The sequence below is a fragment of the Gopherus flavomarginatus genome, chromosome 5 (assembly GCF_025201925.1).
Source record: "Gopherus flavomarginatus isolate rGopFla2 chromosome 5, rGopFla2.mat.asm, whole genome shotgun sequence".
In the NCBI taxonomy this organism is placed as follows: domain Eukaryota; kingdom Metazoa; phylum Chordata; order Testudines; family Testudinidae; genus Gopherus; species Gopherus flavomarginatus.
In genome coordinates, this window is record NC_066621.1 from 146,394,732 (window position 1) to 146,411,146 (window position 16,415).

The 16,415-nt window shown below is 43.0% G+C and overlaps 1 protein-coding gene across 8 annotated transcripts in view; it reads right to left on the bottom strand.

Annotated features, from left to right (window-relative positions):
* Window positions 1–512: 512 nt before the first annotated feature.
* SYT16 (synaptotagmin 16) overlaps window positions 513–16,415 on the bottom strand; it is a 147,662-nt gene continuing 131,759 nt past the window's right edge. For 6 of the 8 annotated variants that reach the window (XM_050952609.1, XM_050952610.1, XM_050952613.1 and 3 more), the window contains one exon: window positions 7,597–10,669. In XM_050952609.1, coding sequence (XP_050808566.1) covers window positions 10,356–10,669 — 314 coding nt within the window. In that variant the 3' untranslated portion in view covers window positions 7,597–10,355. Of the gene's footprint in view, window positions 2,365–7,596; window positions 10,670–16,415 lie in introns of those variants that run through there. The other 2 variants (XM_050952606.1, XM_050952608.1) reach the window with 2 other exon arrangements.

The window sequence follows — 16,415 nt, forward strand, 5'->3', positions numbered from 1 at the left end:
GAAGGAAGAAGGGGTTCACTGAGCAAAGGTGATACCATGAATGGAGATACTGCTTATGCAAGGCAAGGATGCTGTGAAGACTAGCTCCTGCCCCAGCCCCCAATCTTGATGCCAGGGCTGTACCTGCTGAGGGGTTCTGGAGAGACCTGGGGGTGGGGTGGGAACAAGATGGCTGATCCAGTGTTCCCCTCCTTTGCACATATACTGCTGGTTGCATGTTTCAAATTTTGAAATTTAGGAGGTGGAGAGAAAGGAAGTAAAAAATGACATTTCCCCCCAGCCCTCTCTATCCACATGCCTGAAGTGCTCCTCCGAGTGTGACCGGAAGATAATGAGGCTCGATATTTCCTATGCTCATCAGTCTGTCCCAGGCACTGAAAGTACTGCATCTTTGTTTGGAACAAAACAGAAGCATATTTAAAAAATCCATCACTTCAAGACACCCATAGATCCCTTGAATTAAGTCAGTTACGACATGCACAAAAAACGAAGACACTGTTTTTGCATGTCTATATGAGCCATCTGCTTAGACTTTATTGATAAAATCCAATAGCAATCATGTTCAGCCTAACAAAATAAGATTATTTCTGAGCTTTGAATGGTCATACAGGCACATATAATTTCAGTTAGACATTTTGCAGAAGTTGGGATTAATTTTTTTTCCAGTTCATCTAGACATTAATATTCCTAAGGTAGCATATAATTAGCAAGAGGCAACATACTACATGATCATGTATGCTAGTACATAAGTTGACTAAAAAAAGTTTTATCTTCAAATAGGTGTAAACCTGTATCACTTATTCTTTAGTCATATTTGTCACCACAGTTTTGCACTTCAGATCTCTTTCAAAGCACACGTCAAACAGGTCAAATTAAGGTCCTGACATTCTAGTCAATACTAGTTATTTATTAACTAGGCAGATGGTACAATTTCCTGTTTAATCTTTGAATGTTACAAAAGTGAAAAAGGAGTCTGAATTTGATACTTCTCTCACACACAATAATGATTCTCCTCCTGTTACTGTACCACCTTTGGTGGAGGAGATCACCCAAGAATTCATGCTCAAGACTTGCTTTATTCACAGAGAAGTTAGAAATCTGACATGTTGGTAATCTGTTTCCCTCACCACTGCCTCAAGTAACCAGTTCATAAATAGAGCATGTGCTTATGCATCTCAAGTGCAGTAAGACTACTAATCTCTGTGTTACTTTTAGTGCATAGTCACCCAAATGTTGGCATGCAAATTATTTAGAATGCTGCTCTCTTTGCTATCTGCTTTGTGACAGGTGTTACTTATACAATAGCAAGGAAGGGGTGGCAGGGGAAATGGGTTAAAACCATCCAGATTTCTCTTCTAGAGAGCATGTGATGCTAATCATCATCAATTAGGCCTAAAATGCTGTTCTATGAAAATACTCAGCACTATCTATTCATGTCTACCCACCAGCCAGGTGGAGATGGAGCATTGTGGTATGTGTTTCTAAAGAACATAGAATGAGCTAAATATTGTAGAGGAGAAAGACTGGAATATATGTAAAGCCAGCGCATCTCCAGTGTCCAGCTGTAAATGCAACAGTGAGACAATAAAATTTTACTTGCCAGAAACATTATACTGATCCAATATAGAAAGACTCCAGTACACAGCTTATGTACAGTATATTCAAATCAACGAGTCAGACATATATTTCAGTGTGCTTCATGCAAATACCCTTGGACACGCTGCTGTAAAAAGTTGACATAAGATATAAATGCAATAAAATATTTTAAAGGCTAAATCAAATAATTACTTCTTTTACTTTTAATAACGGAGAGCAAGGTAAATTCTCTGCTGGCATCAATGCAGTTACATCAGTAGAGACTTTGGCCCAATAAATCTAAAGCCCTCTAACTGTGCAGGGTCATAGGAAGTATGTGGTGCATGTCCGTTTGGAAAGCTTGTGCTTGAGAGGCCACATGACAGCACAAATTGTGGAACAGGTTTTATCCTGAGCACCGTGCACATAAAATATTGCACACTGAACATGAAAATATTGAACATCTTGACTTGGAGCAGATTTCTGCGGTTATGAGCAAGTGGCGATGGGTGAGGTGCAGATGTCTGGACATAGCGATAGGCCTGGACTAACTTATGGGTAGGACTAGTGAAACATGAGATTGGAGTTGGACTTGTATGCATGAGATTTTTTTGCCCCTACTAATTATGAGTGGTGGAATTTTATAATACGAGAAGTCTCAGAACTGATGGGCGGAAAATATTTGTCCAACAGAGGTATCTTTGTTTGCTTTCAAGGCTCATTCTTACTGGAGTTAGCTGGGATGCACAGAGGAATTCAGCTTTACATGGAATCAAATGGAAGATGAATCTGCAAGAAGAATGTGTTTGTATTGGTGAAAATGAGTATACCATATTCATTCTGTGTGCAATGTACTTAATGAGCTCTTCTGAGGACATGAGAGTTTCCTTCCATCGATTTTTGTCCTTTGGTTATGGCCATGTACCTTCCAACAATTAAACCATTAAGACAAAATAGGGAGCAACTCAACAGTGAGGTCTGGAGAACACACTTGTCTAATTATCAGGAGAACCCAAGGGCAGTACTGTCCAATATATTACTCAAGACTGTTTGCTACTACAGATATTACTAATAGGATGGTTGAAAACCTACTGATAGCTGAGAGTTCCTAAGGATAAGATCATCATTGGTGCTAGAAGGTAAAACTCCAGTGATGACAATGGAGTTATGCCTAAATTTGTTATCCATCACCAGATCTGCTTTGACTTAAGTCTGATTGCATAAGCTGGTATCATTAGGCATGTGCCACCTACATGACTGTACATGATCCCAAAGGCCCCACTTGCAGACCTGACTCAACAGCTACAGAACAACATAGGAAGGCAGCTTTTCTGTCTTTGAACAGGACCAGGCAAAACCAAGGGCTAGAACATTTAGGCCCCTGGAATTGTTTATCTTCTCATTACTGAAAATATGTTGACATGGGTATATTATTTTAAGCATGGCCCATGTTGGGTGTGATGTTACAAGGGATTCTGGTTGGGTATCCATTTGGTTTGGTATTTGCGGACTACAAATGGCAGTAATTTGGCCTGGCAGTATGCTTCAGTACCACAGGTTAGCTGGTATCTCCATATGCACTCCTTATCTCCTGCAAGCTCCTATGCAGTGCTCTCAAAAGTATGCATTTGTGAAATGATACCCAAGCCTTGATGTCTCAAAACATCCTGAAGATAGACGTTAACAAGCCTTTGTTGGTTCATTGTGGCATCCAGCTCTCTACTGGTGCTCTGACTCTGACCTTAAAACTGTTTCTTCTTGTTCACATCTCAGACTCTTGATTACTCGCTGGATCCAGTATGGCAGTCATATAATTCTTCCCACTGTAAGATCCTGCTGCCTACCCAGCAGTGTAGCCTTCTTGTGTCATAGTGAATTTGTGCAAACACTTCTCTCTGTCGCTCCTTGCTGGCTAGCTATAAAGGCAACCAGGGTGGGGCCCATTTTTCTTAAATGACTATGCAGGTTAGGGTGTCCATCCCCAGTGGATGCTAAATTGGTAACGAGGCATCTAATACTCATTTTAGCTGCTTACATGCCAATTAGAACACCCAGTTATGGAAGTGGGTGCCCTCACTTAGGCCATCAATTCTGAAAATTGGCCTTCTCATGGTGTGTATGTAAAAATGTGGCTCGGGAGGGAGCTTTGTCATTCAGGATCTGCAAAGCAGGGGTGCATTCCTCAAGCCCCTACAAAAAAAAGCTTGTTAGTAAAAGCTGACTTTGGGGCCAAATTTGACAGTAACAAGCATTACTCTTCACTATGGGATAGATGGTAGTTTTAGCCCAGAGCCCATATTTAGGGAGGATCGGGAGGGCTGCCAGCCCTGGCATTCTATAGCTCTCTGGTTGTGCTCTCTTTTATGAATGTGTTTGCACTAGGAAGGGAAGGATGAATTGTGGCATGTAACTGCTGACCCAAGTGGAGGGCAATGTGTAACGGAGTCCCTCTAAGGTTAGCTCAGGAAGGACTCCATCCCCCATTGGTCTGGTGTATATAACACAAACCATTATTATTAAATTATTTCTATAGCTGAGACGTATACAGCGTCATTGTATGGTTTCATACATTAACTAAGGAAGTCTATGGGCCAGATCCTCAGCAATTGACATAGAAGCATTGGAGCCAGTAGAGTTACGCTGATCTAGGCTGATTTAAGCCAGGCGGCTGAGGATCTGGCCATATGTACCTGGAACACAGGCTTCAGGAATCATAAAGTTTAACAATAACTTGTAAAAATTAAAAAGGCCTTGTCCACATTAGAAAGTTCTACCGCTTTACCTATACAACTCCCCCTAGGGTAGACACAATCATATTGGCATAAATGTGCTTTACAAAAGAGAATAAGATGTACCGCTATAAGGGCACTTTGCACCAGTATAAGTGCATCCACACCAGTATACGTGCATGCTGTAATTATTTTTGTTTAAAAAAAAAAAAAGCCACCTCTCCTACCAACATAGTTATACCAATACAAAAATCTGTGTGCAGACCAAGCTGGGTCAGACAGAAGCCTGTAAATTACTACCATAATCTTCAGATTAACCCCAGGGTCAGTGCAACCATTTGGGAGACCTAGGCGGTTGCCTAAGGCGCAAGGATTTGGTGGACGGCATTTTCTTCGGCAGCGACCGCAGCGGCCGGATCTTCGGCCACCCCGGTCACCACCGGCATTTAGGCGGAAGGAGCTGGGGCAGGGGAGCACAGAGAGGGCCGCCTGCAGCAAGTAAAGGGCGGGGACGGCACGCAGGGGAACTTGTCGCCCCAGCTGACCCCTGCCCCGCCTCCTCCCTGAGCACGCCATGGCTGCTTCACTTCTCCCGCCTCCCAGGCTTGTGGTGCCAATCAGCTTAGGCGCCGCAAGCCTGGCAGGCGGGAGAAGTGAAGCAGCCACAGCATGCTTGGGGTGGAGGCAGAGCAGGGGTGAACTGGGGCAGTGGGGGGGTATGCCTCAGGGCGGAGGGTGGCGAGCTGCCGCGGGGGGGTGGGGCTCAGGGCGGGGGCTCGGGGACGGGGGATGGCGCAAGGTGGAAGTTTCGCCTAGGGCGTGAAACATCCTTGCACCAGCCCTGATTAACCCACTGCTTTCCTAGGAGACAATGAAACAGTGTCAGGGTAACAGAATGTGGAAGGCCATATCCCACTCTCCAGCTATATGTTAGCTACTCATGTTGAAGGGTAACAGATTGCTTCACTTCATCTTTTTGCTCACCAGTTATCGTATTAAAGTTGATAACAACTGTGGGACTGACAAAAAAAAACAAAAAACAGCAGCAACAAAGAAAGCCAGCTCCAAGGTCATCACCAGCTGTATCTGAAGAATAGAGGCCTGCCACCAAAGGAAACCCTCTCCCTCCGCAAGATGTCACCTGAGACTCTGCGCTGAAGGGAAAAATCAATAGCAGCTGGCAGTGTTTAGTTCTTTGAGTTCAAGAACATCTGAAGACATTCATGACTGAATATCAGTCAATTATGTAAAAGCATCAAGCTGCTTCGTAGGATCTGCAGGAGCTAAAAATACATCCGCGTATTGTCTGCAGATCCAAGAGACTGTAACCACTGAAACATTAGCCCCCAAGGAAAACACAGGAAACTCAGAGCATTAAAGGAACAAAGCTGTAGCACAGCAGAATCTCGGGGTAACAGGCCAAGTTAGAGAAATAACTGCTGAAAGTAATTAAGGCATCGATGAAAAAAAACAAACAAACAATCTAAGAGAGTGAGACAGTCCAGACAAAATGTTTGCAAATAGGCAGCTCTGGGGTCCAGTTCATTAGCAGATTAGGGCTTCTCTATAAGTAGAAACAACGAGGAGTCCTTGTGGCACTTTAGAGACTAACAAATTTATTAGGACTCCTCGTTGTTTTTGCTGATACAGACCAACACGGCTACCACTCTGAAACCTGTCTATAAGTAATGTTATTCTGGATAAGAACGTCTGCACATGAAGTTTATTCTAGAATAGGAGTGCTTTATTCTGTATTATTTGAACACACTGGATTACACTATAGTTCAGAATAAGGCACTCTTATTCTAGAATAAGAGTATCCACACAAGGAGTTTATCAGAGTAGTTAATTCTCTTTATATTTACACACTACCTTATTCCAGATTAGCTTTCATATGCAGACAAGCCCTCAGTCTCATCTCTGGGGATCTCAATTAAAATTCAATATTACTATAAGAGAAAATACATTTGGTGGCTCACCCGATTTGTCACTGGTGCACATATAAAAACAAAACAAAAACAAAGCAGAGATTCTACCATGACTGGCAGTTTCTGCTGAGGAGAGACTCCAGAAAGGAAGAGGTCACAGCTGGGAGAGGTGGACTGGCAGAGATCCAGTAATGTTTTCAGAGAACCTACTCACAGCATGCTTGGCTCGAGTGGTGCAATTACTTCCTCCCCTTTTAAGAATACTATGAATTTTTAAAAAGGAAAGAAAAATCCAAGTAGGATACAAAGAGTCTGGTCAACAGGGCTAAACGGGGCACAGATTATCGAAAAACAAGAGCATAAGGGGAAGTCACTGTGAACTGACACTGTAGCAACTTAACCTTAGCCCACCATTTGCTGCACTTCACTGGGTGTACTGCAGCCCTAACCAAGCCCTGCCCTGGGGTCCTGTGGGATCAAGGATTGGTATCTCTCTTCCTCTCTCTGCATCACAGGATCCTCTATCCTCCCAGGGATGGAGAGCACAGAAATACAGGCCTACAGTCATTGCCATTTCTGAGCTAAGTGCTGAGCAGAAATCTGAATAAAATGCATCAAAAGGTGGTGTCAAAAAATGGAAGCATTTCCAAAGACTCATCTATCAACCTGCTCAGCCACTTTTGTGGGGGGAAAGAGGTTAGAGAAATGACAAACTGCAGTCAGCTTTGCACAATACAAAACGTGAGCACGTGGTCAACTTCATCAATACGAGTAATAACTGAATCCAAGACATCTCTGCAAAGAGCCGGGTAGGACAGGGGACACTGGCTCAGGTGGGAACATGCTGCTGCTGAATAATCAGCTTAATCTCAACAGAAAAATCAGAGAAGCAAGTAATTAATAGTAGTGCAACAAAAAAGGAACATAAACCTGTCAGAGGAAGCACTGACAGGGAAGTCTGCTCCAATGCTACTAAAATTTCTCCACATTTCAGCAGAAACTAGATGAACCACAAAAATGTGATGCTCTGGACTGAACCATTCTATTGATTAACAGGGTTTAAATAATTCTGTGAATGGCTTGCCAATTACAGAACCAGTTTCTCCTCTCTTGGTTTTCACACCTCAACTGCTAGAACAGGGCCTCATCCTCCCTGATTGAACTGACCTCGTTATCTCTAGCTTGCTTGCTAGCACACATATATATACCTGCCCCTGGATATTTCCATTACATGCATCTGAGGAAGTGGGTATTCACCCACGAAAGCTCATGCTCCAAAACGTCTGTTAGTCTATAAGGTGCCACAGGATTCTTTGCTGCTTTTACAGATCCAGACTAACACGGCTACCCTCTGATACTAAATAATTCTTGGCACCCATTTACCCGTTGAGCAATTTTCCTTGGAAGGTACCACGAAAAATCACTGCCATAACAATTGTTACAAAAAACCTATCCCTCACCCCAAATACCTTAGCCAAGTATGAAAAATTAATTGTTTTGATTAAAATACATATTTTGCTGTACTGTGGCCAACTATTTTCTACAGTGTATATATATTTTAAAATCAATTTCCCTTTATAATGTAACTTCAAAATGGAAGTTGGTGTGAAATGTTGCGGAAGTCCCAAACCAGTTATCTTCATGCCTCTGAAAAATCATCTTCTCCCAGGCTGCGTGAGGATGGAGTTTAAAAACATCACAGATACGTTATCATGTGTATCTTCACTAGTGGCTGAAACTTTGTATCAATATGTAACTCCCGTTTAGAATTATATAATCACATATCACATTTTGCATGTGCAGTAGTAGGTTAATAAGCAAAATGCTAAGTTCAGTATTATGCACACATCGTGCATAGAACAGTTATTTAAAAAAAACACTAGTATGTACATTTTGTGCAGGTCAGAGAAAAATGATGCAAAAATTACACAACATACCTAAACACAGTGACTACTGCCATTAAGCAGGGCCACTTACTGTGCTTTTATCCTGAAGGGAAGTACATTAGAAACATGTAATAAGTCCCAGACTGCAGGATTTATCACTTAACTGCTCAGCTGAACTCCTTTTTCCTTTCAGTCAGTGATTCAATAGCATGAGCATTGCAGCCAAAAAGGAATTTGTCTGCTAGATTACATGGGCCAGATCCAGCTCTGCTGCTTTGTGCTGCTCCAGTGGTGCACAGCAGCTGTAATGCCAGCTTAACTAGGGAGCAGAGGATATTCCGCCCACAAGGGAGAATCTCCAGGTGCAAAGGAGCTAATATAGCAGAACAGAAGCACAGCCAGAGGAAAGACTGTGTGGCCCTCATGCTGGCAATTCCCATCTGCTGGACTGGCCCTGTGGGGACAGAGCTGACCCCGGCCAGCTGTCCTCCCACCATTACCTGAGATGCAATGACCATAGCTCAGATGCAGCCCAAAGCTGAGGCTTATGTTAGGTCCTGAATAGCCCCAGTGAAGTAAGTAGACTCGTAGTGGTGCCACAGAGCAGAATCTGGCCCTAATTCTCTATAAGTTGGGGAAACAAAGAAAAAGAGAAACTATGAATCAAATTTGAAAGCCTTTTGCAGTCGAGTATTTTTGTGCTTCACTATGGTCAGTAGGAATGGAGAGATGCCAGCTGAAGGGTTTAAGTTAAAGACTGTGCAATAGGTGTTACTTGAAATTAGTTAGGGATCTGGCACCTATCTTCATCTGGTAAGACCAGTACAATTATTGCATGGCTCTGTGCACTAGGTTCATGGCTCCTATTGCTCGGCAACAACTAGCACTGAATCCATCAATAATCAAGAAACAAAATTAGCCTTCTTCCCCTATCTACTGCCTGCCCTGGGTTTAACTCATTTTGAAGGCAGGAAAAAGATTAAAACTGAAAGTGTCGCTACGCTCTGAAGCACGACTACGTAAAGATCACCTCCCTTTAATCAGCAGATCTGCCCTTTGTGGGAATGCAGACATGGGTGTGAACTCTCATACTTTTCGCTTCTGTTAGCCCTCCAGGGCCAACACCTCTAAGAGAGCAAGTGGGATTCTATTCCTTCTTGTGCATCGACATCACTGCTTGAGGTGGGTTCACACAAGGGGAAGTGATAGCACCATGGGGCCTGCAGATCCTTCCTCGTGATGTCAGAGAAGTTAAGAATTCACCTTGACTTTCAGATCCCTGGAATATTTTACAGGATGCTTGAAAAACATTTTTTACTTGGAGCCGATTTGACACAGTCATTGAAAGATAAAAGAAACAAGAAACCCCACTATGCACAGAATCGTTCTTCCAAGCGAACCTCACATTAAGAATAAAATAAGAAGAGTGAACAATGATCTAGAATAATCATAGTTTAGGCACAAAGGCAGATGTGCAGCTTGTTTTGGTCTCTCTCTCTTTTGTTGTTGTTTTGTTTCCACAAAAATAGAAGCCATGAGGCAGCATCTAAAACATGCATTATATAACTACTATGTTAAATTGACACCCATCACCTCATACAAACATCTGGGGATATAGGTTGCACAAGAAAGGAAACATGCTTACTTCAAATACTGGTAAATAAGATCATCACTAATACAAGAAAGTAATGGCAATCTCTAGGCACTTAACAGTTTACAGAGAAATCTTCAGTGCTTCCCCATGCTACCTGAAAATATATTAATCAGTCTTAAGTGGTATCAAATGTTTATCTCTAGGATTTAGAAACACTGTAGTAAACGGAAGAGTGAGTGGCATGCAGTGCTAGACTAATGACGTCATCTGTGTATCAAGAACATTTGCATACATCAATAACAGGAATGGAGGTGGGAGAAAGACATGACACCAGAAGAAAATAGCATCAAAAGCAATTTAGATCAATGAGGCATTGACGGCAAGAGGGTAAAAGTAGCTTTGTGTTTTTCATAACCACTTCCCTTCTGGTGATCGTTTGGGTGAGAAAATGTACGAAAACCCTCAAAGGCAACAGGTAAATTTGCTCACCGGGCCCCAGCACCTACATTCACTGAGTGCGCTGAATTTTAAAATCTCAGTTAAAATAGACCCAGCTGGTTCATAATGTTTGCTATGGGATGGCTGCTTTCAGGGGGGTGATTATGGGAGGGTCCAGTGGGCAGTCCCTGGAGCTCAGAGACCATTAGGATTCCAGCAAGGTATGCCACCTGCAGACCTGCTGCCCTTTCGTTTCTTTCATTTCTTGCCAGTGGTTTTGTTCTTCTTCTCCACTGCTGTTCTGACCCATAGAAATCCAGCCTATCATCTCCTTGCGCTTCATGCTGCGCCGGTTGTATATGGAGATCATCAGCGTGACGTCAGAAAGCTGGAACAGGGCAACTTGGAAGATGAACGTCTCCTTGTAGATGGGGTTTGGCTGGCCTCGACGGATGGATGTCTTGCAACGAGACATCTCCTGGCCCATGGAGTTGAGGAGGCAGAGTTTTCCGTAGGTGTCTGGGACAAAAGAGAGCAGAGAAACCCTTTAGTTTTGTTGCTACTAGCAAAGGAATATCAAGGGGCCAAGTGAAGCAAATAGGAGCTTTGTCTGAGCGAGCACTGAGTAAAAGCTGAAGGTCAGATCACCCCTTTCCATCATAAAACCCAGGGGAGGGGCATAAGAAGGGAGGAAAACTCTGAGGATTTCCTCATCATTCAGTCTTGGTGGGCAGGCAGGGTTTGCCCCTGAGCCTCATGTAATTAACTGCAAGTCTAGCCCCTAAACCCTACAGGTCCCACTGGGAGGCCATGACCATCTCCATGGAATCTTTGCTCCAGCTGAGGTCCCAGCATCCCTTCCTCCATTTCCTGGCAGCATGGCTCCATTGGAATTGCTCCACCAGGGCCTCCCCTGGCTACCCTTGCCTCTCATGACTCCCCGTTAAAAGGAGGTAACTACTACGTACTATCCCGGACAGATCACGACCCCATAGACAGCCCTTCACAGGTTCCTGAAAGGGGGAGGCAGGTTCCATGAAGACTGCTGACCACTCTTCTCTTTCTTATGGGAGAGGAGGAATCCGCATGCAGTGGCATGATCTGGCCTTAAGTAAGGGCTTCAAGATTTGTCCCAAGCTTGCAATAAAATCCTCTTTTTGCTTTTCCTCCTGAGTGCAGCAGAATCAAGGTCAATTTCATTCACTATTCAAATTCTTTAGTGTACAGATATCTGTATTAACTACATTACTGCTGTGCAGGGGGCTGGACTTGACTTCTTGAGGTCCTTTCCAGTCCTACGTTTCCATGATTCTGTGATAATACCATCACTAACATCATGTACTTTCTACAGACAAAATCCCCAATCTCATCTCATCATCCCAAAAATCCTTCTCAGTGCAAGTTTACAACCTATTCCTATTTGCAGGTCACTTTGCCAGGTCACTCCAGCTCTAACCTTTATAAACACCAAAGACCAAGGTTCTGCAATTTAATATCACCTCGGAGTGCACTGAAGATAGGAAATAAATTACAACTCACTGTCTCCTTCCTACAGCACGTCTATCCTTTTCTATTCCTGTTTGATGTGCTATGTTACACACTTATCTGCTGAGAAACACAAGGTGTGAAATTACACTTCAGGTGTGAAAACACTTCTGTAGCTCAAAAGCAGGGCTCTCCATTCCTCAAACTGTTCCACTGAAAAAAGCTGTCAGGAAACTGACAATTGAGGAGTAAATTGTCAGTCTGCACAGCTGTACAGCTATCAGGTTATTGCAGGAAAAGTTCAGCCCTAACATCAGCTAGCTATGGCAATTTGGCTGCCAACATCGCACAAGAGACAAAGTAAAGCTTGCCAACAAGTATCTTCTCCATAGAGAGAAAAGGAGAGCAATTTATTCTGTCATGAAATAGTCTGAGGATTGTGGCTGGGAAGGAAAAAAAACCATTTAAATACAAGAAATGTGAATAGTTCATGTGGCACAAAACAGACTACAAGTCCCATGTACTTTACCGAAAGCTGAAGACTACTTTCTATGGGATGGTTTGTGATTTTGGTGGCACACAAACTGAATCATGCAGAAGCTTCACATACATTAAAAACAAAACAGAGTTGGGTTTTTTTAAGCTGGACAGCATATGAAACCGAACAAATCAATCAGCACAGAGTTCCTGGTGTTATACATGGAGATTTTAGTTTTATTTTACCTTGCGGGTGTCTGTACTGACAAAGCATAGCTGCACTGTAGAAATGTGTTATGATGAAGCCAGAGGCTCTGGCCACTGCTCAGGATACTATGGGGGCTTCTTGATATTAGAACTGGTTGGGGGGGGGAAGTTTCAGGAAATTTTGGGGGGAAATTCTGCCCTTACACGAACATGCCCTTGCTGCAGAAAGTTTGGTTTTAGGGCAGGGCAGCTTCCCTGGTCGAAATTCCAGATGGAAATTTTAAAATGGGTTCCAGTTAGGAACTAGGTACAATGGCTCTATTCTTGGTCTACTAGTTCCTAAGACTACATTTACTTCAACTGAACCCAACAGAGGTCAAAAGGAAATAACTGAAATCTTCACTGGGATACTTAAGGTAGGTTCTGGACAACCTCAGAGTCTAGAGATTTGGAGGTTCCCCTACAACTAAGGTGCACCACTGACCAGTGGGTTCTAGCATGAGAACACCCATATCATTTCACCCTGTGAAGTCAGACAGGATTTGAAGCCAGCTGGCTGCAGCATGCTTCGCTCACTGAACCACCCAGTCCCTAGGAGAAGCAGCATTAACATTTGCTCTGGGAAAGAGCTCATGCGACTAAAGCATAATATAGATACTTCTCTGGATGTGTCCGTCCTTTCAAGAGATGGGAAACTTCACTATCAATGCTTCAGGCAACAATCAGCAGGTTTTTTTGCTCACCTGTCAACCTCAAAGAGTGAGCAGGGAGGGACTCTAACTGTGAAAGAAGTGTCAGAGGAAATCCCTAATGTCTCCACTCCTAGATCTAGAGTTTAGCATGTCTATTGTGTTACATTAACAGATGGCAATGAGTGTATCAAATCAACATTACTATACAGCTTGTGAAGGGCATTATTCTCAGCAACACAAATAGTAATTCAGCTGTAGCCCAATGAAAACAGCACTTAAAGCTTTCGTTTCTTTGCTTATTGGGTTAGCACCCATTAGTGCTGCTTCATTTTATGACCTATCAGCACATTCCTTATAAATCCTGTTCTTCAGGTTTGTTGCAGATTTGCCGCAAATATTCACCTCCACCTGAAACTTGGGCTTAATAAGATTTTACCTTGGGGACCAGTTTATATTTCTTGTACACACCTTTGGAAAAAATCTTTTGGCTTGTTTTAAAGACATTGCAATGAAGCTGATGCTGGAATCAATATATATCCAACTGCAAATGCATTCCTTTAACTCAAATATAGCTTTGTTTTTTATTTTCCAAGATGTGAGTCTGTAGTACAGATTCTGCTTTTTTATACTTCTTACATATTTAAAATAATTGAGTTAAGCGAAGTTACTGGGCACCATTGACTGCTGGGCGTATAATAATCATTTGAATTTCCACTGCACTTCCCATGCAAAATCTCTGTGCATTTGCCAAAAGTTAATGAATTTACCGCTTGATTTTCAGCTATGCTGATCACTCACCATCAGATTCTAAGGGTTATTTGGGGGCAAAATCAGAGGTGGAGAATAAAGGGATGCTGAAGGATTAATTAACACATTCTCTCTCTTTTTTTTCCCCCCTGGCAAAGCAACTAGTTGTAACTATGTCTGTAACTCACAGGTGAGAGCATGTTGCCTGATCTGCAGACGATACGAGTCTGGATAGCGCCTGACCTACAGAGCTTGGCTGAACCTGTAGCAGTTCTACCTTTTCGCTCTGGAGGTTCCCAGTTCAGCGACCGGAATGTTGGTGTACATCCACAGATGACCATCTTTGGAACTGTGTGGACTTTTTACTGCCTACCATCTTATGGTCTCCTTATGTTCTACAAATTATCCCAGCCACTAGAGAATGTTTTCTTAAAAGACAGAAGGCAAGGCAAGAACCCTACTTTACTTCTCACCTGAAACTGGTGATATTTCTTGAAGGATTCCATAAAAACCCTGACACCTAAAAGTAATATGAATTATAGTCAACTGCCATTTTAGCTCATTTACTGGACCATATGATTCTCCTGAGGGGTCATGGCATGACTAGCCATCCAGAGAGGGCTGCAAAATCTACTAGGTAACCCCTAGAAGGGGCTGGAGAAGTTTTGATTGGTTTCAAGTGATTGTGTGGGGGTACCCGAATCCTAATTGACAGTGGTGAGCATGGGTAGCTGTGTCACTTGTTTGAGTGGTAAAATATGCCCAGGGAAAAGGTTTTGTGCTAATGAATTATGCATTCTCATAATTTAACCCAAATCTGGTCCCAGGCTTTTCTAGATTCACACCTCTCCCTGTTCAAATTCCTATTAAAGAGAGCTCTTAATTCACACGGGAAATAATTAATGAAGGTGTAAACACAACAGGCAACAGCTAAAATTTAAGACCAATCAAGAATTCAAGCTCCTCCTAAAGCAAATCAGGACTGTGATACCGAGGTCACACTTGGCGCTATCTCCTAGTCCTTGTCTTGGTCACCTCACCCCATGCAAACACCATGCAAGATAGAAAGGATCTTTTAGTGGCGGGGCACTCAACCGGGTCTCTCAAAACCTAGGTTCAGTTCTTGGCTCAGCCATGGACTTTCTGTGTGACCCTGGGTGAGTCAATTAATTCTGTGTGACCTTGGGTGAATCAATTAATCTACCCTGTAGTTCAATTCCCGAGGTGGGGATAACAGGACTTCCTAGCCTCACCAGGGTGTTGAAAGGATAAAATCTGTTAATGATCGTGAGGCACGTTGATACCATGGTGACGAGGATCACAGAAGTTCTTAGCTAGATAATCTGTGATATCCTCTGCACTTCTTGCTCCCACTACTCATAACACCGATTGGTTTTTGTTCATCAGCTGTTAAATCTCGCTTTGAGGAGCTTTTCCCTTTCCGATTTTGATTTGTTCATTCTCTCTCTCTCTCTCTCCCCCGCCCTTTCTTTTCTAACATTAATGCTATTGTGTTTGTTTAATGGGGTTAATATGCTGCTGGTATGATAATGATCATGTACGGCTGTAATTATCATGTGTGATTAATTCTGCACTTGCTGAAAGGCTGTGAGGGTTATTCTTACCAGAGGGGAAGTCAGAACAATAGTGTTTGACAAGGGGCATTATACATTAATATGAACCCCACAAGAAACGCACAGAGGGAAAGAATTAAGATTGTGCTTGGAAGGAGAGAAGTCAAACAGAGCAGCAGGAAATGTCTGGCAGAGGGTTACAAGCTCTTTGGGGCAGGAGCTGTCCTTTTGCTCTGTCTATACAGTACCTGGCATAATGGGGTGCTGGTCCATGACTGAGGGTCCAAGACGCTACCCCAGTACAAATAATAACAATTCATAATAAATAAGACAAGGGCATTTATCAAGGCTGCAGGTCTCAGCTGCCACTCACTATAAAATACCCCCACTTAAGTGAGAATATCGAGTTTTTGAGGAAAACACCTTAGGAGACTAAAATATCAACCCCAGCACCATCCCAGGGGCCCAGTAAAATAGTGTGAATAGAACATGGAAGGAAAGAAGGATAAGTTTTTCTCTTCTATAATGGCTGGAAACATGAGCACAAGCTGATGAGTTTTAGGATGACTAAATAAAACAAGATACATATTATACATACATCATCAGCGTTAAAATACGGAGATGGTCATCATGGAAAAAGGAGCACACTAAAGAAAAAACACTTGTGTGACACTTTCTCAGGGTGTCTGAGACTGTGAGTCACCTTGTAAAACCCCTGCTTCAGCGGGAGAGTGACGTGCTCAGTGAGACGTCAGCTCCCTGACACCACCAGCCTGTTAGCTATTCAAACAAACTCCTCAGGGCTCTGCCGGCCCTTTCTTTGCCTTGCTGATAACAATAGGTATAGATACAGGGATCATTTAGGGCCTGATGCTGCAGCCCTTACTTTTGTCTGTATTCCCTGGGGGCCCAGTGGAGTTAATGGAACTACTAACATGAGTAACGACTGCAGACTCAGGCCTACAGCCCAGCAGGTCCAGGTGAACAATTCCTGAAGTTCTATCTTGGACCAAAACTACCTTCAAATGCCACTTCTGAGTCCTTCTCAGGAGATGCTGCGTCAGAATTTCAAGCAGCAAAAAA